The sequence below is a fragment of the Triturus cristatus genome, chromosome 1_2 (assembly GCF_964204655.1).
Source record: "Triturus cristatus chromosome 1_2, aTriCri1.1, whole genome shotgun sequence".
NCBI lineage: Eukaryota > Metazoa > Chordata > Amphibia > Caudata > Salamandridae > Triturus > Triturus cristatus.
This window is the reverse complement of record NC_140580.1, coordinates 1,153,260,715-1,153,286,531: the sequence shown is the minus strand read 5'-3', so window position 1 is coordinate 1,153,286,531 and position 25,817 is coordinate 1,153,260,715. Positions and strand designations below refer to the sequence as shown.

Sequence of the window (25,817 nt, the reverse complement as noted above, 5' to 3'; positions counted from 1 at the left end):
CACTGTCCTCTGATACTGCCTTACTGCTCGACCAAGCTACCACTTTAGAGAGTAAGGTTATATCTAACTTTAGCCTCTGCCAAACCTCTGTGGACTGTGGACTCTGTACACACTGTACCTATTTGGGAACAGTATATACAGAGCCACTTTCTCACAGTAGAGTTCCAGTTTTCGACTCATTCGATAACCTAATACCTCGCAGCACTTGTGAACATGTTTTACTCCCATGGAGCTGGCACACCTGATAACGATTTGCAAAAGAAAAGCTTGGAAGCGGGTGGCAACCGCTGCCTAAACCCCAACTCCGGACCCGAAGCTACTTCCTCAATAACCCACTTCCAGGGCGAATTCATGGCTTAATTTAAGCTCAACTTGCCAAAAGTCACAGCTTTTAGATGCCTGACTGAGGGATGAGATGAATCGTACGATTCCGTATGGTCTAGTGGGTTGTAATGTACGCAGGCTGGGGGTGGGCGGGGCTTTATACGGTTCTTGCTCCACGCGCACCATAGTGGATGCACTGGAAGCTGGGGCCCGTCCCATCATTACGGGACCGGGGCGTGGAGGTAATGTCATCCTACAGACACTGCTTGTTCGGCCGGATTCCATTAGTGTTTTACACTTCGCTCATCAGCATGTGCTAAATGTATGCATGGCAAGCAAACGGTGCTAGCTGCCATCTCGTTTCAAAGCAGTCCATCACTGCTTCCCCATAATCCCCTCAGTGGCTGTTGGGCTGGGGTCTCTGATATCGTGTCTGCCAATCACCCTCCCCACCCTCCTTGAGGAGCGACATGTAATGTCTGGCCAGGGAGGGATGGAGAGATGGGCGATCGTGCCACACATCTGCCCAGCCCTTTTTTGTCCGTGCCATTTAGTGACACACAGTCTCTAGGTTTAATAGTGCACTCAGTAGGGCTGCTCTGTCCCGCATAAGGGTTTCTAGTTTTGGTGACTTCCCTTTTTTTTTGCTCCATAGCTTTCGTGTGTTTTTTTGTGCATTCACTACCTTCCGGACAGGATGTGGTGTTACGACCAGAGATGCCGACTTTACAAAAAGGGAACCGGGTTCGAGTCTTGGTGTCTGCTCAATATCCTGTGATCTGGGGCAAATCAATTAATATCCCTGTGCCTTTTGTAATGTAACTGGTGGTCATGTAAAGAGTTCCAATACAGTCTGGTATATAAAAACTGCAAAAGAAAAATTAAAAGAAGCATTGGAATAGCCACTAGGTCTCGCCTTTGAGACCTTTACGTATTTATGCAGCACAATATCCTTGGTCTAAAAACAAATGTTGCATGGCTGAACAGTTATAAGTCCCATAGGCCAGACCTATTGGCTATGGCAATGCTTGTTTAAAACTAGACAACCTAGGGAATCCAGGATGGGGTGGCTTATGTGGCTCTCACCAGGTTATGTTACCTAGAATCCATGGTAAAAATCAAACTTAAAAAAAACAACAAAAAAACCCTCCTCTTCCCCAAGCTTCAGATAAAAATGGCACCTCACTTGGTGCCTGTGATAGGAAATATCCCAAAATTTACTTTGAAGACTTGATGATCATCGCTCACTAAAAGACGTGGTCTTGCGAGGGAGTCGCCTGCGATTTTGGTTGTGGGGTTGGCGGCCATGCAGGGACACCTACTAAACACGGACTTACTAAAAACCACACACCGTGGGGAGTCCAAGAATGTGTGGCTTGCATGGATCTCCCTTTCTGCACATGTGTGGGAAAGTAGTGGTATCACCGGTTGTAGGAAACTGGCTCTATATATACTACACCAAAATGAGGTATAGTGTGTATAGATTCCAGGTGACCTCAGAGGTTAAAATTAGATAGAACTTTACTCTCTGTGGTAGAGTGGTCGAGCAGAAAGGCAGTATCAGAGGACAGTGTTAAGCATTTGATGTACAGACTTAGTCAGCAAATGAATTCACACACTCAAGAACTGAACTCTAGGCCAATTGTTTTTGTATAAAAAAAATATACTGTTTTATTTTAGAACCTGGTAAGCCTGGCACAGGTAAGTATAAATTACTTTACAGTAATAAGTTGCTGATTGTAGAACAGTTTGAAAATGCAATAGAATTTTTACTTTGTTTGATTCACAGGGGATGCAGTAGGTTGCAACACTTAGCAAATACAGAACATTGGAATAAATAGGCTTTTTCAGTAAATTTCAGGTAAGTTACTTTTCTAACTCCGTGCTGGATACCTAGATTCAGCACTGGGACATTTCCTGAAAACAGGTATGTAAATACGTTTTGGTTATTCGCATGATTTTTAAAGAATATCTTTAGATTTCAAAACTCCACACAGTCGTTTTTTTGGAAGAAAAACAGTGCTTTGAAATGAGTAGGCTTTTTCAGTAAATTACAGGTAAGTTACTTTGTACGTTACTTTTCTTACTCAGTGCTGGATACCTGAATTCAGCACTGGGACATTTCCTGTAAACCGGTAAGTGTGAGAAGTTGGCCTGGTATATGCTGTCCACTAGTTATAGTGGACACCTTGCACCAGTCCAAACAACCCTTATTGATTAGGTTAAAGACCACCTTTATTGAAAGCTATCCTAGTGGTAGCTATGGAGAGTAGCCTTCAGGCTAAGTCTTGAAGGAATGTAAAGCAGCTTGGTTTACCAGATTATAACCTCCTGAATGACCAAATGAAAGGAGAACCACACAAGGTATATATATATATATATATATATATATATATATATATATGTGTATATATATATGTGTATATATATAGGTATATATATATAGGTATATATATATAGGTATATATATATGTGTATATATATAGGTATATATATATAGGTATATATATATGTGTATATATATAGGTATATATATATAGGTATATATATAGGTATATATATATAGGTATATATATATAGGTATATATATATAGGTATATATATATAGGTATATAGGTATATATAGGTATATAGGTATATATAGGTATATAGGTATATATAGGTATATAGGTATATATATATATATAGGTATATATATATATATATATAGGTATATATATATATATATAGGTATATATATATATATATAGGTATATATATATATATATAGGTATATATATATATATATAGGTATATATATATATATAGGTATATATATATATATAGGTATATGATATGCATTTATTACTAAACACTCTACTAACCTCTTTATGAGATTAGAGCACAAGATGCACAATATTAAAGCACTAGTGTAAGAAAGTGGCTCTGTATATACTGCACCAAAGTAAGGTTCAGTGTACAGAGTCCACAGTCCCCAGAGGTTTGGCAGAGGCTAAAGTTAGATATAACCTTACTCTCTAAAGTGGTAGCTTGGTCGAGCAGTAAGGCAGTATCAGAGGACAGTGTAAAGCATTTGTTGTACACACTCAGTCAGCAAATGGTCTCACACACACTCAAGAACTGAACTCTAGGCCAATGGTTTGCGTAAAAAAATATATGGTGGTTTTATTTTAGAACCAACAATAGGTATCAAAATATACTTTCTCAGAATGAGATGCTTTAGTTAAATACTTTGCAATAGGCAGTAGACTTTTGAATGCAATAGTTGGTTGTTGCAATAGGCAACACAATTCAAACACAATTATAACATTGAGCTCAATGGGACTTTTTAAGTAAATGCAATTTCAATTTCTTTACGTATGATTTTCTTGCTCAGGGTTGGCTCCTGAATTGAACCCTGATGCATTTCCTGTAAACAGTTGAAAAATCTTTTGTTACAAAGGCGATTTTTAAGGAATATTTATAAGTTTCAAAAATCGACACTTGGAAGAATTTCTGGCAAAAACCAGGCAATGTTATCCTATGGAGGAAAATAAAGTTATCGGTAAGTACGGTTGTAATGACTTTTCAGGGTCAGTGCTGGGCACCAAGATCCAGCACTGGGATCTCTCCTGATAACGGGTGAGTAATTTCGTTTTCGTTGATCGAATGATTTTTTGTGAATATTTTAAAGTTTCAAAACACTTTTTTAGTTTTAGGCTTCATGCAGTTTTAGGGAAGGAACACAGGCCCTGGGTACCTGATTGGCAGGAGCACAGGACACACTGTCAAAGTACATCAGCAATTCAGCAAAAAGTGAGGGCATACCATGCAAGAAAGAGGGCACTTTCTTACAGCTGGGTCCTGTGAGAAAGTGACATCTTTCTTGCATGGTATGCCCCCACTTTTTGCTGAATAGCTGATGTACTTTGACTGAGTGTGCCCTGGGCTCCTGCCAATCAGGTACCCAGGGCCTATGTTCCTTCCCTAAAACTGCATGAAGCCTAAACTCAATTGGCATCTCTGGCCACATGTCAGCCCGTGGTAAATGGTACCCTAGGTACCCAGGGCCTTGTGACCAGAGAAGGCCCCAAAGGGCTGCAGCACTTACTGTGCCACCCTTAGGGGCCCTGTACCCTGACACACACACTGCCTTTGCAGGCTGAGTGTCTTGGTGCAGAACAAAACAGTCGACATGGCACACATCCCTGTGTGCCATGCCCACAAAACATACTGCCCTGCCATACCTCAGTCACCCCTCTAGCTGGGTGCCCTATGCCAGTGGTGTGGGTACAGGTGCATGAGCCCTGTGCCTCTACAGTACCCAGGTCCATTCCTGTGCACTGTAAGTGCAGTGCTGCCATTAGGAGTATATGGTTCTGGGAGATCGTCAACAGCACCGTGATGGCTACACTGAAGACTGAAGTTTGGTATCGAACTTCTCAGCACATTAAACCCACAGTCTTTAGTGTTGCCATCATGGTGCTGTGGAGTTCGTGTTTGACTAGCTCCCAGCACCATGTGCTCTTTAATGGCAGCACTGCACTTGCAGTGCCCAGGAATGGACCTGGGTACTGTAGGGGTACAGGGCTCCTGCGCCCACACCACTGGCATAGGGCACCCAGCTAGAGGGGTGGCAGATGTATGCCATGGCAGTGTAGGTGATGGGCATGGCATACAGGGATATGTGCCATGTCGACTTTGTTTTGTCTTGTACCCAGACACCCAGCCTGCAAGGTGTGTGTGTGTGTGTACAGGGCCTCTAAGGGTGGCACAATGAGTGCTGCAGCCCTTAGAGGCCTTCCCTGGGTACCTAGGGTACCATTTTCCAGGGGCTGACATGTTTCCAGGGTTTGCCAATTTGGGTTTTGTGCTCTAGGGACGGAACATGGGCCCAGGGCACACTCAGTCAAAGTACATTCAGCAATTCAGCAAAAAGGGGGGGGCATACCATGGAAGAAAGATGGCTCTTTCTCACATATTTGGTCTATTGTATAATGTAGGGTTGTGATGACCTGGAAGAGCAGCCTGTACCCAGAACTAGTGATTGGGTTGTAATTTGGATTTGTAATAGCGCGTTGAACCAAAAGACATCAAAACTCTAAGCCGGAAAAACCCTGTAAGTAAGGGGGAATACCAAAACGTGGAAGGCAAAAAAAAGTTGGTGTACCTTAATGAGTCTGATACTTGTGCTGGTACAGTGCCAATAATTTCAAGTCCAAAGGATATACGTAAACCTTTTAAACACTACCCTAAAGATCAAGCAAGCTGAATTTTGAAATGTTAAGATAATGACGAAGACCAATACAGCAACTCACTGATTGATTGAAATCCCCAGCCAATGCTGGCCTTGACTGGCAGTTAGCAAACAGTATGTGGACCGGGAATGTATGGGCGGGTGGGTTCTCAAGATCCCAGCACAACGTAACCGTAGTGCACTAGTGAGTGTGTGGCTGTTTCTGTTTAATTGCGTCTGCAACAAGCAAACTAGCAGAATGGTCACAGGGGAACATTGTTACTACATCTTTAAAATGTACTCTTTGTGTGCATTCTTGTATCAGAAAAATCAAATAAATTAAACAAAATAAAAATGAGACAAATTCTGCAAAACTCTTGCCAAGGTACTTTGCCTACCCTAGAAACTCCTGCAAAGATCCCAGTTTAAAATTATAATGCTGATTTGTAGAGCTCTCCAGAATTTTTCTCGTAAATGCATTGCCGACTTTTTTACATCCCAAAACTGCAAGACATCTGCTTGAAGAACATTAACTTAATGGAAATACTAGACTTTCATTTCCTGTGCCACAGTTGGAAGAAGTTTCTCACTTATCACCTTGCTCAATTGCATTAATGCTATATATTTAACAATACTAGTTCTCGAATTTGCTAGACTATTGCCTTTCAAACAGTGTTAAGCATCCTTTAAGCTGCTGCTATTATCCCTAAACACATTTCTGTTTGGCTACAAGTGATTCCTAAAATGCATCTACCTATGGGTTTTGAATAATAAATATTCATGAAAATGTTTCTGCACGTAGATGAAAATACTTTGTTTACGAACTCAGACTTTAGTTACAAGTAACTTTTCATTCTCCATTGTCATATATTAGTAATTTTATGAAAGCTTCCAACAGGGTCTTGTGCTTTCCTCTGTATTTGCTGTTTGGAGTATATGTGGGCTAGGTCTCCTTGGTCTAAAGAGTATTTCACATTTGTTCAGTGATCTGTAATGCTTTCTTTGAATAGGACATCTGTAGCTGTCCTAGACCACATTTCTTATTTCACTAGCTCAGAATGATTTAATTTCAGATAAAATCCTGTTTGCAGAACTATCACAGAAAATATTTTACTAAAAAATGTAAATCTCCAAAACCTCGTTACAATTGGGTCATAATTGATCCCACAGCTGGTCCTCCGCAGACTGAGAAAGCATGTAGAGAAAGAATTGTTCTCACCTTTTTGAGCTTGTTTAATATTGTAGCCTAAGGTTACATGGCTGAGGAAGCTTGCACTGATTGTTCAGAGGCAAGACTGGCAGTGCTAGGCAGTGTGAAAAGATGGCTCTACTCAAGGACTCTCCTTTGGGTACTTCATGAAATCCAGCTCAGGCCCTAACTTCACCTAAGTTACTAAAAGTGATCATTTTCTGGTCTGGCATTTAGACCTTTGATTTTACTTATGCACAGAGGCTTTCAGGTGGCTTTTCATCCATTGGTCTGTAATTCATATTTTTCTTCTGCCCTCCGCAGCATGTACAGCAGGTCAGTCTGCTTCAGCCATTGGCTTACTAGATTCTGTGACTGTATTCTGCCCTTTCACATGGACACCCACTCTTTTAGCCATTTTTTTTTTTTAAATGATTGGAACCTGGCAGCTTCCCCAACAAAGCTTTGCCAAACCATTACAAAATAAAGCAAGTATTGGTTAAGCCAAAAGCCTGGCAGCCACCACAGCACCTATTGCCTTTGCCAGTGCTTGTTAAGTGTGCAGTGCAAAATTTCCCTACTCTGGCTTACTTTTTCCCTTGACTTCAAAGATCTAGCATGTTGCTAAAACATTTTTCTCGGTCTTCCGCAAAATCCTTGTCTGAAATTGACAGTATGCTTTGAGTTTCTGCAGTAGTCTGTTCTTTCGGTATACTGTGGTCGAAGTCCTCATGAACATAGATATTATGATTGTTTAGTCTAAGATGTTGCAAATGCATAACTTTGTGGCTCTTGAAGTTTAAATGTTTTCATTTGTTTACAGGAACGGCTGGGATTGCAGAGGCTTGCCAGTGCCACCAAGGTCTGCAGAAATCGAGTCACGACTTGGTCTTGAAGCACAGGTGTTTTCTAATTTACGACTCATCTCTGAAAGCCGACTGAACCCTGATACACGTCTTGCCTCAGATGCCCGCCTTAGTCAGGATGTACGACTTGCATCTGATGTTCGCCTCAGCTCTGACTCAAGACTTGTCTCAATAGGCCGTCTTAGCTCAGATTCCCGTCTTCGCTCTGATGCACGACTTGCCTCTGAAGGCCGCCGCAGCCAAGATGCACGACTTGCCTCTGAAGGACGCCGCAGCCTGGATGTACGACTTGCCTCTGAAGGCCGCCGCGGCCTGGATGTACGACTTGCCTCTGAAGGCCGCCCTGGCAAGGATGCACAGCTTGTCTCTGAAGGCCGCCCTGGCCAGGATGCACGGCTTGTCTCTGAAGGCCGCCCTGGCCAGGATGCACGACTTGTCTCTGAAGGCCGCCCTGGCCAGGATGCACGGCTTGTCTCTGAAGGCCGCCCTGGCCAGGATGCACGGCTTGTCTCTGAAGGCCGCCCTGGCCAGGATGCACGGCTTGGCTCTGGAGGCCGCCCTGGCCAGGATGCACGGCTTGGCTCTGAAGGCCGCCCTGGCCAGGATGCACGGCTTGGCTCTGAAGGCCGCCCTGGCCAGGATGCACGGCTTGGCTCTGAAGGCCGCCCTGGCCAGGATGCACGGCTTGGCTCTGAAGGCCGCCCTGGCCCGGATGCACGGCTTTGCTCTGAAGGCCGCCCTGGCCCTGAAGGCCGCCCTGTCCCGGATGCTCGGCTTGGCTCTGAAGGCCGCCCTGTCCCGGATGCTCGGCTTGGCTCTGAAGGCCGCCCTGTCCCGGATGCTCGGCTTGGCTCTGAAGGCCGCCCTGTCCCGGATGCACGGCTTGGCACTGAAGGCCGCCCTGTCCCGGATGCACGGCTTGGCACTGAAGGCCGCCCTGTCCCGGATGCACGGCTTGGCTCTGAAGGCCGCCCTGTCCCGGATGCACGGCTTGGCTCTGAAGGCCGCCCTGTCCCGGATGCACGGCTTGGCTCTGAAGGCCGCCCTGTCCCGGATGCACGGCTTGGCTCTGAAGGCCGCCCTGTCCCGGATGCACGGCTTGGCTCTGAAGGCCGCCCTGTCCCGGATGCACGGCTTGGCTCTGAAGGCCGCCCTGTCCCGGATGCACGGCTTGGCTCTGAAGGCCGCCCTGTCCCGGATGCGCGGCTTGGCTCTGAAGGCCGCCCTGTCCCGGATGCGCGGCTTGGCTCTGAAGGCCGCCCTGTCCCGGATGCGCATCTTGGCTCTGAAGGCCGCCCTGTCCCGGATGCGCGGCTTGGCTCGGAAGGCCGCCTTGAGCAGGATGGGCGTCTGGCCTCCGAAGGCCGCCTTGGGCAGGATGGGCGTCTGGCCTCCGAAGGCCGCCTTGGGCAGGATGGGCGTCTGGCCTCCGAAGGCCGCCTTGGGCAGGATGGGCGTCTGGCCTCCGAAGGCCGCCTTGGGCAGGATGGGCGTCTGGCCTCCGAAGGCCGCCTTGGGCAGGATGGGCGTCTGGCCTCCGAAGGCCGCCTTGGGCAGGATGGGCGTCTGGCCTCCGAAGGCCGCCTTGGGCAGGATGGGCGTCTGGCCTCCGAAGGCCGCCTTGGGCAGGATGGGCGTCTGGCCTCCGCAGGCCGCCTTGGGCAGGATGGGCGTCTGGCCTCCGCAGGCCGCCTTGGGCAGGATGGGCGTCTGGCCTCCGCAGGCCGCCTTGGGCAGGATGGGCGTCTGGCCTCCGCAGGCCGCCTTGGGCAGGATGGGCGTCTGGCCTCCGAAGGCCGCCTTGGGCAGGATGGGCGTCTTGCCTCCGAAGGCCGCCTTGGGCAGGATGGGCGTCTTGCCTCCGAAGGCCGCCTTGGGCAGGATGGGCGTCTTGCCTCCGAAGGCCGCCTTGGGCAGGATGGGCGTCTTGCCTCCGAAGGCCGCCTTGGGCAGGATGGGCGTCTTGCCTCCGAAGGCCGCCTTGGGCAGGATGGGCGTCTTGCCTCCGAAGGCCGCCTTGGCCAGGATGGGCGCCTTGCCTCCGAAGGCCGGCTTGGCCAGGATGCGTGCTTTGCCGCTGACGCTCGCCTTGGCCAGGATGCGCGCTTTGCCGCTGACGCTCGCCTTGGCCAGGAAGTGCGAAATATCTCGGATGGGCGTCTCTACTCTGATACAAGAGTGGTTTCAGATGCTCGTCGCGCTCCTGACACTCGTCTGCTCTGTGATGCCCGTCTTAGCCCTGATAGGCGACTTGCAACTGATTCTCGACTTGTATCTGATGTTCGAGTGGCATCAGATGGGAGACTCTGCCCAGATGCACGAATTGTCTCTGATGTACGGATAAGTCCAGAGGCTCACCTTGTCTCAGATTCTCTCCTTTGTACTGATGTCCGCCTCTCCCCTGAAACCAGACCTGTTTCTGATGTCCGCCTTGCCACAGATGCTCAGGTGGTCTCTGATGCCTGTCTTGCTCCCGATACACTTCTTGCCCAGGATGGCCATCTCACTAAGGACACTAGACTGGTTACAGATACCCATCTCTGCTCTAACACACAGCTTGCATCAGATGGCCTTCTTGGCTCAGATACGAGACTTGTCCCAGATATGCGTCCTGGGCATGATGTTAGACTCATCTCAGAGGAAGGCCGCAGCTGGCCCAATTCAACCACATTGCCGCCATCACAGCGCAAGAACCAAGAACCAACTCCGCAGGCTGCCCGCAAGCCAACCAGCTGGCCAGCTTCCACTGAGCCGCAGGTAAGCTTGCCTTGCACGACCAGTACACAGATGTTTCTTTGAATGGCATGAATAGAACTGTATTAATTTGAGAATGTTCTGCTGATGTGTAGCATGCATTGCTTGTAGATACATATGCTCTGCATACTCCTGCCATCTAGTGTTGAGCTCAGACATTTGCAAGATGTTTGTCTTCAGATTTCTTTGAAGTCCTGAGGTGTAGTGACTCCTCCCTTAGTTGGAATTGCATATAGGCATCAACTCCATGCTAGTTTGTTCCATCATTGGGTTTGGACGTGTACCAACAGAGCTCAGTTTTTCATGACTTGCAGCACTTTCGTTCAGACCTAATCGTTGTTTCAACTCCTGTATCCATGAAAGAAACCTGGCTCAGCGACAGATCTTCGACTTTGCTCTCCAAACAGTGTTCCACAGATACTGGCCTCCCATTGATGCCTGATAACAAGGGCCTCTGGTCCTCTCCAGGGCTCCCATGCCCCTCACCTGGAAGAGTTAGTCATGAAGAATGCATGCACCACAATGTAAAGGACACCCTGCCAGTGCTGCCCCCTGTGCCATTCTAAATGCGCATGGATGAACCACCATGAGCTGTGCATTGCATGTCTCTGCTAAACACACCATATGTGAGGACGGTCTCACCTGCTCGGAGAAGTCTCTTTTGTACTGACGCAAGCGTAGGTGCGCACATAGGATGAGGCAAAAGTTAGACGACACCCTGACTGCTTCAGGGAACACAGCTTCGAGGTAGAGGCTAGTCCTGGGATGCCAGGCGTAAGAAAGTGGCTCTGTATATACTGTTCCCAAATGGGTACAGTGTGCACAGAGTCCACAGTACCCAGGTTTGGCAGAGGCTAAAGTTAGATATAACCTTACTCTCTAATGTGGTAGCTTGGTCGAGCAGTGAGGCAGTATCGGAGGACAGTGTAAAGCATTTGTTGTACACAGTCAGCAAATGGCCTCACACACTCAAGAACTGAACTCTAGGCCAATGGTTCATATATAAAAAATATATGCTTGTTTTATTTTAGAACCAACAATTGGATTTAAAATATACTTTCTCAGAATGAGATGCTTTATATAAATAATTTTGCAATCTGCAATTGACTTTTGTAAACAGTTACAAGTGGTTGCAATAGGCAACTCTATTTTAAACACAACAATGCATTGAGCCTAATGGAAATTTCAAGTTATTTGCAACAGATTACTTTTAGGATTATTCTTGGAATTCCAGGACTGGATCCTAGATTCAGTCCCGGGCCAGTACTTAGAATCAAGTGATGAAAGTAGACTTAATTACTGTAATGATTTTTAAACAATATTCAACTATTTCAAAAGTTGACAGAAAATATTTGAAAGAAAACAATGATTCCCTATGGAAGAAAATTCAAGTTGCAGGTGCAGTATGTTCTCGTTACTTTGGTAATCCAGTACTGGGTGCCTAGACTCCGTACTGGGACCTTTATCCAAAACAGGTAAGTAATTACGTTTTCAGATATTATACGATTTTTAAAGAATATTTAAAGATTGCAGAAATTGACACTTAGGAGAAATTTCACAGAAAAACAGTCAATGATTTCCTATGGAAGAAAATTGGGTTACGGGTAAGTACAGTTGTAAGTATTTTTCAGAGTCAGTGCTGGGCACCAAGATCCAGCACTGGGAGCTCACCTAAGAGCAGGTGAGTATTTTCGTTTTCGTTACTCTGCTGATTTTTGGTGAATATTTTAAGATTTGAAAAGTCCACACTTATAAGAAATTTCAGGAAAAAGCCAGTCAATGTTACCCTATGAAGAAAATAGTTATTGGTTTAAAGGTAAGTACTCGACTGGCAGCGTTGAGGTTCTGGGCATAGACTCGGGGGTCCCCCCGGGTCAGGTAGGTACAGTTGGTTCACCCTCATCAACTCTAGGGCGGCCGGGTGCAGAGAGTTAGGCCCAATGTTATCCTATGAGGGATAGGGGGGGGCCTTGGTTGGTGGCTGCTGACTGGCAAGCCACGCGACTGTGGGAGCAAGTCGGGAAGTAGGTAGGTGTAGAGGTTGCACTGCCAGGGCCACTCGGGTGGCTGGGTGCAGGGTGCTTTTGAGCCTTCGGGCGCTCAATTGATTTCAATGGGAAATCTCCGGTTTAGAATAAGACTGCAAGCTCTGGGACGAAGATTCTTCAGGTGCCACCACCACTTCGAGAGGTAAGTTGGGTAGTTGGAGGATAGGTAGGTACCCCGGGATTGGGCACAGGGGGCCGCGGGGCGCCGCGTGCAGGGGTGCCTTTTGGTGTTGGGAAATCTTACCCTCTGTTGATCGCGGTAGGGGGGGCACCTTGTTCTGAGGCTGCAGGCTTCAGGAGTGTCAAGGGAGGTCCTTGGGTGCCGGACTCTGGGTCACAGTCGCTGTGGGGTCGTCCTCGTGGTCTTTGTTCACGCCGGCACTGGCCAGGCTTGGCTGGTGCAGTGTGCTGGGTTCGCGGTTCCGGGCTGCTGCCAGGGATTAGAGGTAGATTTTGAGTAGAGCCTCCACTCATGGGAGTCCCAGGGGCTTAGAGCCAAAAGGTAGCCTGGTGCTCCAGGGTTTGTGAGGTTGCTGGCCACAAGAGATGCCGGGTTGGAGCAGGAGCAGGTTCGAGGGACGACAGGCCGGTAGGGCTGGGGCCAAAGCAGTTGGTGTCTTCCTCTTCTTAGCAGCTGCAGGGCAGGTCTTCTTTCTTCTTGCTCTTCTTTATATTTTGGAATCTGGGGAAGGAAGGTTCAGGGTGCCCCTAAATACTAGATTTAGGGGCGTTACAGGTAGGTGAAGGGCAGGGACCAATGGGTCCCTGTCCTGGGGTGGGTACACGCCCTATCCTGCCTCTCTCCTGTGGGAGGGGGGCAGTAGCCTAGTCCTGATAGGGTAGGGCTCCCCATCTTCAAGATGGCGAGAGCCCGGAGATGTGCTTCACCTCGCCTCCCCCGCCTGAGGGGTGGGGTTGGCAGGCTGGCACATCCCCTGTCCTTATTTGGGGTTTCCGGCCAAAGCTTCCCGCCAGAGTGGGGGGTTGCAGTGGCCTGGGGAAGCTCACAGAGGCGGCATGCCTTTGAAGCTTCCCCCTGCCCATCCTGGGGGAGGAGATTTAGCACCTCGCCTAGGATGTGCATTGCTGCAGGCCCAGGAGAGCAGGGGCTCTCCCACCCAGGGGTACAGCAACATGTCTGCTGTGTGGCAGCCTAGGCAGCCTCAGAGCAGACGTGGATTGTAGGTTAGGTTTAAGGGGGCATCTCTAAGATGCCCTCAGGGGTGCTTGGTACTATGGCATCAGTGTGGGTTTAATGTGCTGAGAAGTTTGATACCAAACTTCTCAGTCTTCGGTGTTGCCATTATGGTGCTGTGGAGTTCGTGTTTGACGAGCTCTCAGCACCATGTACTCTTAAATGGCAGCACTGCACTTACAGTGCTCAGGAATGGATCTGGGTACTGTAGGGGCACAGGGCTCCTGCGCCCACACCATTGGCATAAGGCACCCAGCTAGAGGGGTGGCTGATGTATGCCATGGCAGTGTAGGTGATGGGCATGGCACACAGGGATGTGTGTCATGTCGACTGTTTTTGTCTTGCACCCAAACACTCAGCCTGCAAAGGCAGTGTGTGTGTGTGTAAGGGTACAGGGCCTCTAAGGGTGGCACAATGAGTGCTGCGGCCCTTAGAGGCCTTCCCTGGTCACAAGGCCCTGGGTACCTAGGGTGCCATTTACCAGGGGCAGACATGTGGCCAGGGTTTGCCAATTTGGGTTTTGTTTGTTTTAGGGAAGGAACATAGGCCCTGGGCACCTGATTGGCAGGAGTCCAGGGCACACTCAGTTAAAGTACATTCAGCAATTCAGCAAAAAGTGGGGGCATACCATGCAAGAAAGATGGCACTTTCTCACACAGGGCCACTCGGGCGGCTGGGTGCAGGGTGCTTTTGAGCCTTCGGGCGCTCAATGGATTTCAATGGGAAAGCTCAACGACTAACAAAGGCTGCAAACTCGGGGACGGCGATTCTTCGGGTGCCACAACCACTTCGAGAGTGCAAGTTGGGTAGTTGAAGGATAGGTAGGTACCCAGGAGTCGGGCACAGGGGGCCACAGGGCGCCAGGTGCTGGGGTGCCTTTTGATGTCGGGAAATCTTACCCTCTGTTGATCGCGGTTTGGGGGGACTCCCTGGTTCTGAGGCTTCAGGTGTCAGGAGCGTCGAGGTGGGTCTTTGGGTGCCGGATTCGGGGGTCACAGTTGCCGGGGCGACGTCCTCGGGGTCTTTGTCCACTCCGGCACAGGCCAGGCTTGGCAGGTGCAGAGTGTGCAGGGTTTGCGGTTCAGGGCTGATGCCAGGGGTTAGAAACTTGCTTTGAGCAGAGCCACTGCTAATGGGAGTCCCAGATGCTCAGAGTCACAAGGTAGCCAGGTCCTCCGGGGTTTGTGAGGTTGCTGGCCACAGGAGGTGCCGGGATTTTAGCAGCAGCAGGTTTGAGGGTCGACAGGCTGGTAGGGCTGGGGCCAAATTAGTTGGTGTCTTCCACTTCTTAGCAGCTGCACGGCGTTCTTCTTTCTTCTTGTTCTTCTTTGCTTTTTCGGAATCTGGAATCGAAGGAAGGTTCAGGGTGCCCCTAAATACTAGATTTAGGGGTGTTACAGGTAGGTAAAGGGCAGGAACCAATGGGTCTCGGCCCTGGAGTGAGTACACCCCCTATCCTGTCCCTCTCCTGTGGGAGGGGGGCAGTAGCCTAGTCCTGATTGGGCAGGGCATCCCATCTGCAAGATGGTGAGAGCCCGGAGATGTGCTTCACCTCGCCTCCCCCACCTGAGGGGTGGGGTTGGCAGATGCTGGCACATCCCCTGTACTTACTTGGGGTTTCCGGCCAGTCTTCGCACCAGAGTGGGGGTCAGAACCAGTGGGGGCTAGTTGCTGAGTACAGCAAGTGGCCTGGAGAAGCTCACAAAGACTGCATGCCTCTGAAACTTCCCCCTTGCCCATCCTGGGGGAGGAGACCTAGCACCTCGCCCAGGATGGACATTGTTGCAGGCCCTGGAGAGCGGGAGCTTTCCAGCCAGGGGTCCAGCAAAATGTCTGCTGTGTGGCAGCCTAGGCAGTCTCTCAGCCAAGACGTGGATTGTAGGTTAGGTATCCGGGGGCATCTCTAAGATGTCCTCTGTAGTGCTTTGTACATTAAATCCCACACTGGCATCAGTGTGGGTTTAATGTGCTGACAAGTTTGATACCTAACTTCTCGGTCTCCAGTGTTGCCATCATGGTGCTGTGGAGTTCGTGTTTGACGAGCTCTCAGCACCATATACTCTTAAATGGCAGCACTGCACTTACAGTGCCCAGGAATTGACCTGGGTACTGTAGGGGCACAGGGCTCATGCTCCTGTGCCCACACCACTGGCATAGGTCACCCAGCTAGAGGGGTGGCTGATGTATGCCAGGGCAGTGTAGGTTGTGGGCATAGCACACCGATGTGGGCCATGTCGACTCTTGGTTTTGTCTTGTACCCAGACACTCAGCCTGCAAGGGCAGTGCATTTGTGTTAGGGTTAGGGTACAGGGCCTCTAAGGGTGGCACAATAAGTGCTGCAGCCATTCGAGCCCTGCCCTGGGTACCTAGGGTACCATTCACCAGGGGCTGGCATGTGTTCAGGGTTTGCCAATTTGGGTTTTAGCGAAGGAACATAGGCCCTGGGCACCTGATTGGCAGGAGTCCAGGGTACACTCAGTCAAAGTACATTCAGCAATTCAGCAAAAAGTGGGGGCATACCATGCAAGAAAGATGGCAATTTCTCACACCAGGCCCCTCCATTTGTCATCCAGCTTGGAGGCGCCCTTCTCTGACCCAGAAACTGAGGATGTAAAATAAGCCCTTGGCACCTCTCAGCCATGCACGAAGACTCATGTGAGTATGGTCTGCACTGACACACAATTAGGCTAGCACATCTGATAGACTACTAGCTGCATATTCCTTACCTTAGAATTTTCTCCAGGTGTCCGATTGGATCCAGAATTATTTTGCTAGCAGTACCCCTGCATGCTGGTAGGTTGCATCTTGTTGCTCCGTGTGGAGTCGTCCGTGTCATCTGCACCGGAAGAGATGTGCACAGTGTAGGTAGCTGCACAATATAACCATTTAGTGGTATACCATATACAGAGCCAGAGTCCAGAGGTTCCCCAGAAGTGTACAGGTCTCAATGTAAACCCAAAGTGCTGAATTCGAGGTAGTGTGGGCGAGAAGCCTTGGGCTCAATACAGAGGAGAGTAAAACACTGGTTCGAGGCATGTGGGCTGCTGAATTCATATCTGTGCATAGATCGCCGCCTAGTGTTGGGTCCGGATGTTTGCACGTTGTTGTCCTGGAAGAGTCTTCGAAGTATCCTTGGATAGGTGACTCCTCCCCTGGACTACAGTGCGCATGGGCATCCTCTCCATCCTCAGATTGTTTTTTTCCGCCATTGGGTTCGGATGTGCTATCTTAGCTCAAGTTAGGAAAATATTTGGTCGAGGCCAAAAGGCCTTTAGTTCGCGTCGGTACTGTTTATCGATCGGGTTTCGATAGAATTTTGTTAGTTTACTAACTTTCAGCACCGACTTCTTTCGCATTTACCTGTCCATCGACTACTTCGACGATGGAATCCAGGACGCCATTCAAAAGGTGTCCGGTATGCAATGCGAAGTACCCACACATCGACGTCCATCCGGTGTGCAACAAATGCCTTTCGCCGGACCACGACGAATCGACATGCATGGCCTGTGCCCGGTTCCGTTCCAAGAAGACTCTAAGGAACCGAAGAGCGGCGAAACTCGAGGCGCAGCACGCGGCACCGGCCCCAACAGACATCTTCGACGAGGCCGACGTCGAGGAATTAGAAGTCATACCCCCCCAGTCCCGTTTCCGAACACGACCCCGGATCGGACGAGGGCGACGAGTCATTCTTCCACAGAGGTGAAGACGACACCGAGGTAGGAGACGACGAGGAGGCCTTAGGGGCCGAAGAGAGTAGCTCCAATGATGAACAAGGCCTACCTGTTCAAACCGAAGAAACACCAGCGCCACAGCCTTTGGCTCCGGTCGAGGGATCGCCTTCGGGCCTTACCCGAGACCCATCCCGTAGTTCTTCGGCCCCGCCCTCGGGCCCGGCCTCGGACGTTCAGCGGCAGCCATTGCTGCATAAGCCAGCTGGTTTCCCTACCCCGAAACCGAAAGCTGCTCCGGTTCATACGAAACCGAAACTGAAAGTGGCGCTGGTCGGATCGAGGCCTTCCACGCCTTCGACGCCAGCGCAACGCGTCGGCACCGACCGCACCAAGAGGGACTTCGGTGCCGAACTGGAATCGGGCGACATCGGAGTCGACAAACGGAAAAAGGCCATCGGCACCGAGAAACCTACTCGGCTACCGACGCCAACTACACCGAGGGCAATACCGCCTGCTTCGCCTCGCGTCGCTCCCTCGACGACGCCGAAGCCTCACGTATCGAGGACGTCGACGGTGATCTCCACACCTCAACTCGAGGACCCGCCGGCACCAAAATCCACGCCCGGCTCTACTAATCTGCCCGGGGCCAAAGCCTCAAAGACGCCCCAAGTGCGGCCTGCTGCGACGCAAAGCAACAAAACCACGGCGGCCCTCAAAGACCCGTCGGGTTCCGGCCCGATCGGAGCTCCAGCAACCTCTACGGGGCCAGCCAACATTACCTTCGGCTTGCCTCCGTCAACAATCCCGAAGATGTTCCAACTCAGGACACGGGTTACCCAGACTCCGGTTCCACCGGACGGGACGTCTCCGTCACGTGTCATCGACGCCGACACTGGCAGGATGATTCTCCACGACCGAAGAATAACTTCGGAACCGCCATTGGACCCTTTCAGGATCCCACTAAAAAGGAAGCTGCCTGTGGAATCAGAACCTCTCCTTTATGAACCGTTCCATTCCTCCTACCAGGATCCACACCGGTTCTCCCCCACACACTCCGACACGGATGCATTGGAGGACTACATGGATGACCAAGCACCCTACCATGTAGACACAGACCCTGATGACCAGCAGGACCCTGATCAAACTTGGGGCGACCCTGCAGACCCCAGTGCACCTCTCGATACACAGGACCCACAACTCTATGGGGCAAAAACATCTCCCACGGAGGATACTGCGGCGTTCAACGCTCTTATTGAACGTGCTGCAAATAACCATGGGGTACAGCTTCACTCAGATACCATCGAGGATGACTTTCTAATGGACACTTTTGCATCCTCAGAAAGACCTGTAAAAACTCTGCCAATGCTGAAGGGGGTCCTCAAGCCAGCTAAGGACATTTTCAAGGAACCCACCAGGGCACGAGTGATAAACCCCAGGATTGATAAAAAATACAGATCAGCACCTGGGGATCCTACTTACATCAAAGGACAATTGCCACTCGACTCCATCGTCGTAGCGAATGCTCGCAAGAGGGCACACTCGCAAACGACAGGTGACGCTCCTCCCCCGGACAAAGAGTCCAAGGTGCTAGAGACCTCCGGCAAGCGGGTTGCCGCCCAGGCTGCCAACATATGGCGCATAGCCAACACTCAAGCGCTCCTCGCTCGCTACGATAGAGCGCACTATGACACCTTGGAGCAACTACTCCAACATCTCCCTGACCAGTTCAAAGAAGGTGCAGAAATTCTTATCAGAGAGGGACAGCTACTCACAAATGCTTCCATCAAATGTGCACTAGATGCTGCAGACACGGCTGCCAGGGCCATAAACACAAGCGTCATGCTGCGACGACATGCCTGGCTACGAATCTCAGGATTCAAGCCTGAGGTACAAAACAACATACTGAACCAGCCCGTCAACCCCGACTATTTATTCGGCCCAGAGGTTGACACCACCCTCGAAAAGATAAAAAAGGACACGGACACTGCAAAGTCCATGGGCGCCCTCCAAACTCAGTCCTTTCGGAGCGGCTCCTTTCGTCGCCCCGGAAACAAGGGGGCAGGTAGAGGACAGGGGTCACAACAAACGTATAACAAAGGCAATACACAGACCACCTACGATAAAAACACCCGAGGTGGATATCGTGGCTCCAGTACAAAGGGCAGAGGACGTGGCTACGGCAACACCAGGTCCTCCCCCAAGAACAAGCAGTGACGCCCTCTCCCTTCCTCCCGACCACACAACACCTGTCGGGGGAAGACTACAAAGGTTCCTGTCCACGTGGAACTCCATCACCACGGACAGGTGGGTCAAAGATATTGTAAAATACGGTTACTGTCTGGAGTTAACCTCCACTCCACCCACAATACCACCAAGAAACCGTCCTATGTCCTCAGAGCACTTAACGCTCTTACAGCAAGAGGTGCAAAGTATGCTTCTAAAAGGCGCCATAGAGGTCGTACCCGTCCACGAGCAGGGTACGGGGGTTTACTCCCTCTACTTTTTAATTCCAAAGAAGGACGGGTCGCTCAGGCCTATATTAGACCTGAGACCCCTGAACCAGTACATTCTTTCAGAGCACTTTCACATGCTCACCCTACAGCAAGTCCTTCCGCTTCTCAAGCAGGGAGACTTCCTAGCCTCACTGGACCTCAAGGATGCGTACTTTCACATACCCATCCACCCCTCACACAAAAAATACCTCAGGTTCACTGTTCAGGGGCAGCACTATCAGTTCAAAGTCCTTCCCTTCGGCGTGACAACAGCCCCAGGGTTTTCACGAAGTGCCTAGCTACGGTGGCAGCACACTTACGGAGGCAGCATATACACGTCTACCCCTACCTAGACGACTGGCTCGTTCAAGCGAAGTCAGCCCAGCAATGTGCAAGCCACATGTCCCGCACCATTCAACTTCTTCACAGTCTGGGATTCTCACTAAATTACCCAAAGTCCCATCTCCAGCCCGCACACGTACAACAGTACCTAGGTGCGACTATAGACACTCTGGCGGCCACAGCTCAGCCAAATTTAGTGAGGATCAACAGCATACAACTGCTGATCTCCAAGTTCAAACCCAATCACTCGCTTCCAGCGCGAGTGTTTATGCAGTTGATAGGCATGATGGCCTCCTGCATCTTCATAGTCCCGCACGCGAGGTTACATATGCGCCCACTTCAGGAGTGCCTAGCACGTCAGTGGAATCGGGCTCAAGGACAGTTGAAAGACCTAGTGTTGGTGAGCGGTCGGGCATACAACTCTCTGCATTGGTGGAATCCACAAAACCTTTGCAAGGGCCGACCGTTCCAAGAGCCTGTTCCACAAATAGTACTGACAGCGGACGCGTCTCTCCAGGGATGGGGAGCTCATGTACTCCACTACACAGTGCAGGGACTATGGACTACACAACAAAAGAAGATGCACATCAACCTTCTGGAACTGATGGCAATCTTCCTGGCCATGAAGGCATTCAAAGTACACCTGTGCAACAAAGTCGTATTGATCCGGACGGACAACATGACTGCCATGTACTACATACAGAAGCAGGGAGGAACACACTCTCCACAGTTGTCTCATCTGGCTCAGAGCATGTGGAAGTGGGCCATTCAAAGGAACATGTTCCTCATGGCGGAACACCTCCCTGGCAAGGACAACCAGATGGCGGATCTGCTCAGCAGACACAGCCAACAGATGCACGAGTGGGAGTTACACCCATCAGTACTCCAACCGTACTTCCAGCAGTGGGGTCATCCAGAGATAGACCTGTTCGCGACAAGCGAAAACGCAAAATGCCAAAGCTTCGCCGCCAGATTCCCACATCCGCAGTCGCAGGGCAATGCGATATGGATGAACTGGTCCGGCAGATTTGCGTACGCTTTTCCCCCAGCGCCGTTGATACCGCTGGTAGCTCGCAAACTGCGACAACACTCCCTGACACTCGTCCTAGTTGCTCCCACGTGGGCACGCCAGCCGTGGTACACCACCTTCCTCGAACTTTCCGTGGTGCCGCATCAAAGGCTGCGGATCAAACCCGCGCATTTGACGCAGAACCATGGAGAGGTTCAGCACCCAGATCCGCAACAGCTGAACCTGGCGATCTGGCTCCTGAAGTCCTAGAGTTTGGCTATCTCAACCTGCCACCTGACTGTATGGACATCATCAAGGAGGCCAGGAGACCCACTACCAGGGCTTGCTATGCAGCCAAATGGAAAAGGTTCGTCATTTATTGCGGTAATAATGACATCAACCCGCTGGACGCATCCCTCCACAACATCATCTGTTACCTCTTACACCTATACCGATGCAATCTGGCGTACACCTCTATACGTGTCCATTTGACCGCAATATCAGCCTATCTGCAAACCAGGCAGCACCTCTCTCTATTCAGAGTGCCTGCCATCAAAGCATTCTTGGAAGGGCTCAAACGAGTCATTCCACCTAGTCACCCACCGGCCCCAATGTGGAACCTCAACTTGGTCCTCACACGCCTGATGGGTCCACCCTTTGAACCTCTACACTCTTGCGAGATTCAATTCCTTACCTGGAAAGTGGCCTTCCTAGTAGCGATCACTTCCCTCAGAAGAGTTAGTGAACTCCAGGCACTAACCGTTCAAGAGCCATTTATTCAGGTTCACGCCAACAGGGTCGTACTACGTACCAACCCCAAATTCATGCCCAAGGTAATATCGCAGTTCCACATGAATCAGACTATTGAACTGCCCGTTTTCTTCCAAAACCCACAAACTGTTGCAGAAAGGGCACTACATACACTAGATGTACGGAGGGCCCTCATGTACTACATCGACAGGACTAAACCATTCAGGAAGACAAAACAACTGTTCGTTGCCTTTGCCCCACACCACAAAGGTAACGCCATCTCCAAAGCAGGGATAGCCAGATGGATAGTTAAGTGTATTCAAATCTGTTATCAAAAGGCAAAACGCACATTAACTATTCCACCACGAGCCCACTCAACACGTAAGTTGGGGGCTTCCATGGCCTTCCTAGGAAATATTCCCCTGCATGATGTATGCAGAGCAGCCACATGGTCCACTACACACACATTTACAAAACACTATTGTGTAGATGTGCAGTCAAAACAGCAGGCAGCTGTAGGTCAGGCTGTTCTCAAGACGCTTTTTCAGACCGCTGCAGCTGGCACGGGTAGCCGCCGCTAATAGAGGGCACTGCTATGTATTCTATGCACAGATATGAATTCAGCAGCCCACATGCCTCGAACTGAATATGCTACTTACCAGTATGCATCTGTTCTTGGCATGTAGGGCTGCTGACATTCATATCGCCCTCCCTCCTCCCCGGCGCCTGTCGCAGCTGCAGCTCTCAGAATTACTGCAAGCATGGTCATCACTTTCTGTATCTACTCCATCACTGCCACAATGGCGAAAAACAATCTGAGGATGGAGAGGATGCCCATGCGCACTGTAGTCCAGGGGAGGAGTCACCTATCCAAGGATACTTCGAAGACTCTTCCAGGACAACAACGTGCAAACATCCGGACCCAACACTAGGCGGCGATCTATGCACAGATATGAATGTCAGCAGCCCTACATGCCAAGAACAGATGCATACTGGTAAGTAGCATATTCAATACTCGCCTCAAAGGTGATCCCCACCAATTTTAGAAAAATCAGCTTCTTTCAAGATTTATTTTAAGTCCAAAATGTTCACAAAAGGTAAGCACACTTTTCAGGAAAAATACTAAAAGTGGACGCAATGCATTTTTCAGTTAAGCATTGTTATCCTATGCGAGGAAAACAAGAATGTAGTTTCACAGGTAAGTAAATGACTTACAAATTCATTCTTTAGCGTTTAAGGTCAGACTGGGCAGTGTTCAATTTGGGACGTAAGGTGCACCACCAGCGGCACAGGGGTGGCCATTTGCAAATGTCAGTCTAGGTCGAACGCCCTATGTTAACTAATGGAGACTGGGTGTGATTGAAGATGGGCTGCTTATAGGGGAGTAAAGCGGTGTCAGGGGTCGATCTCCTGGAGTTAAAGTAAGCACAGAGGGGGTACAAGGCAGCACACACTTGCACCCACAGCAACACAGGGGCAGCTGGGTATAGAGTGCCAATCGTGTTGGGTGCCAAATGCTATTCAATTGAGATTGGTTTTGAACAAAGACTGCAGGCTCCAGCCAGGAGGCTGGATGAAGAAAACTCACAACTGCCCAGGTAATTAGAGATGCTAGGTGATGTAGGGACAGTTGGCCAAGCTCCTCAAGGCCCAGGGGCTACGGGTGCAGGGGTGTCCTTTGGGAAACCGCCTTCAAGTTGAGGCTGCAGGTGTTAGGTCCGGCAAGGGCTCAGAAGTGCTGGGGAACCTTCACAGGACAGATGGGCCACTTGGGCTGGGGCCATGAGTCTCGTTCAGAGGTGGGTCTGCAGATTGTTTTGCGGGTCCTCAGGGCAGAGTTCATTTTCTTTGCAGGTGGTTTCTACTGGAGAAGTTCGCTGTCCATGGGACGTAAGAAGTCTCTTTGGAAGGTAGGCAGTCCTCCCAGTGTTCTGACTGTTTCTGGTGTGCGGGGCGAATTGCTTTTCTTCAGCAGGGTCTTGGAGGGCTGCAGACAGGCCTTTAGGGCTGGGCCAAGTCATTTGGAGTCTTCGTAGGTAGTCAATCTGATTTCTGAGTCTGGGGGAGCCACCTACACACTAGATGTTGGGGCATTGCAGTAGAGTAACAGGTAGGGACCAATTTGTTCCTTGCCTGGGTGTCTACACCTGCTTTTATGCACCCCTCCTATGGGAGGGAGGCATAGCCCTAGCTCTGATTGGATAAGTCCCACCATCTTCAAGATAGTTGGCACTGAAAAATGGGCTTTGCCTCCAGTGCCTGAAGGGTGGAGTTGGCGAAGGGGGACACACCACCTATTCTTACTAAGTTTTCCTGCAGGTTCTCCTGCCCAAAAGTGGAGGTTTGAAACAGCGACTTCAATCTGCTGCTAGCAGCAGAGGCTGGAGTCGCATTACAAAGGTGAAAGGCCTTTGATGCTTCCATCTCGAGCACTGTGCCCATCTTGGGGGAAGAGGTGTGACACCTCTGCCCAGGATGTGCTTTGTTTCTGTCCACAGGGGTCCAGAAACATATCAGATGGTGGCAGGCTGCCGAAAGCCACTCAAACCACACATGCAGATATGCCCACACCTGCGATATAGTGCACCATGCCTTAGGGCTTGTAAGGCCTGCTAGAGGGGTGATTTACCTATACCTTGGGCAGTGCGGCTGGACATGGCACTCTGTCTGGGTGCCATGTTGACTGTCGTTTTTCACTGCACCAAGGCATTTAAGAGGGACCCTCTTCAGTTCCCATGCCCTATGTACCAAGGCTACCATTTACTTGGAGCTTTCAAGGGGTCGGAAGTTATGCCAATCGTGGTACAGTTTTAGGGAAAGAGCATTGGTACTGGGAATCTGATTATCAGGGACCCTGTACTCTGCACTGTGCAGCCAAACTTGCATCACAAGCCAGGCAAAAAGTGTGGGCACTGCAACAGAAACCCACTGTTCGAGGTATATGAGCTGCAGATTATACACTGTGCATAGATCGCCATCTGGTGTTGGACCCGGATGTTTGCAGTTTGTTTTTCCTCTTGGAAAGTCTTTGGAAGTCACGAGGTCGGTGACTCCTCCTTTGGTTCGTATTGCGCATGGGCTTCGGCTCCATCCTCAGATTGTTTTTTTCCGCCATTGGGCTCGGATGTAATACTTCGCGCTCCAGTTCCGAACTTTTCCAGTTCAGCGATCGATGCAAAATCCTCGCTCATCGAGATCCTTCAGATAATAAATCATCTTAATCACTTCTCTTCGGCACTTCTTCGATTCCGGTAGTCGACGGCGGCCTTCGTGCCTATTCCGGCTCCGGTCTCGGCTGATGGAAAGAACTCCTTTCAAGAAGTGCCCTCGATGTGGGTTTAAATTCCCCCACACCGATCTTCATGAGGTGTGCAACCTCTGCCTCTCCCCTGAACACGAGGCCCGAGACTGTCCCGCCTGCAAGTCTTTTAGATCTAAAAAGACTATTCGAGATCGAAGGGCCAGACGCAACATGGCGCACTCCTCGACCTCCGCTCCAGTCGACATCTTCGGGGACGACGTCGAAGCTCCGGGACAGCAGAACGTCGAAGAAGAGGACGACTACCTCGTCAGTGCTTCCGAGGCCGACGACTCCGATGTGGAGGACATCACCCCGGCGTAGAGGGTCGTGAGTACTATACCCCCTCCCACACCCACGCCGATACCCAAAAAGGCTTCGGTCACGCCTTCGAGAATGGCAAGACCAAGGATACTGCTTCTCACACCCCACCTTCGGGCCCGGTAAAGAAGCCTGTTAAGCCTTCCGGCAGCTCGGGCTCGAGCCAGCCTACCAGCGGTACCGAAAGACACCCTTCGGCACCGAAGAAAAAATCGGCCTCCACCTCCACACCGAGCCCAGCACCAAAGCCCTCGGTGTCGAAACCTGCCCTCTCGGTGCCGACTAAACATCATAAGGCCCTCTGCACCGAAACTCCCGTGCCAAAGCTTTTTTCGGCACCGAA

The 25,817-nt window shown here is 50.2% G+C and overlaps 1 protein-coding gene across 6 annotated transcripts in view; it reads left to right on the top strand.

The window, feature by feature from the left end:
* PRRC2B (proline rich coiled-coil 2B) overlaps positions 1–25,817 on the top strand; it is a 714,633-nt gene that overhangs the window by 259,351 nt on the left and 429,465 nt on the right. For all 6 annotated transcript variants that reach the window (XM_085613949.1, XM_085613945.1, XM_085613947.1 and 3 more), the window contains exon 11: positions 7,552–10,351. In XM_085613949.1, the coding sequence (XP_085470075.1) occupies positions 7,552–10,351 (2,800 nt within the window). The remainder of the gene's footprint in view (positions 1–7,551; positions 10,352–25,817) is intronic.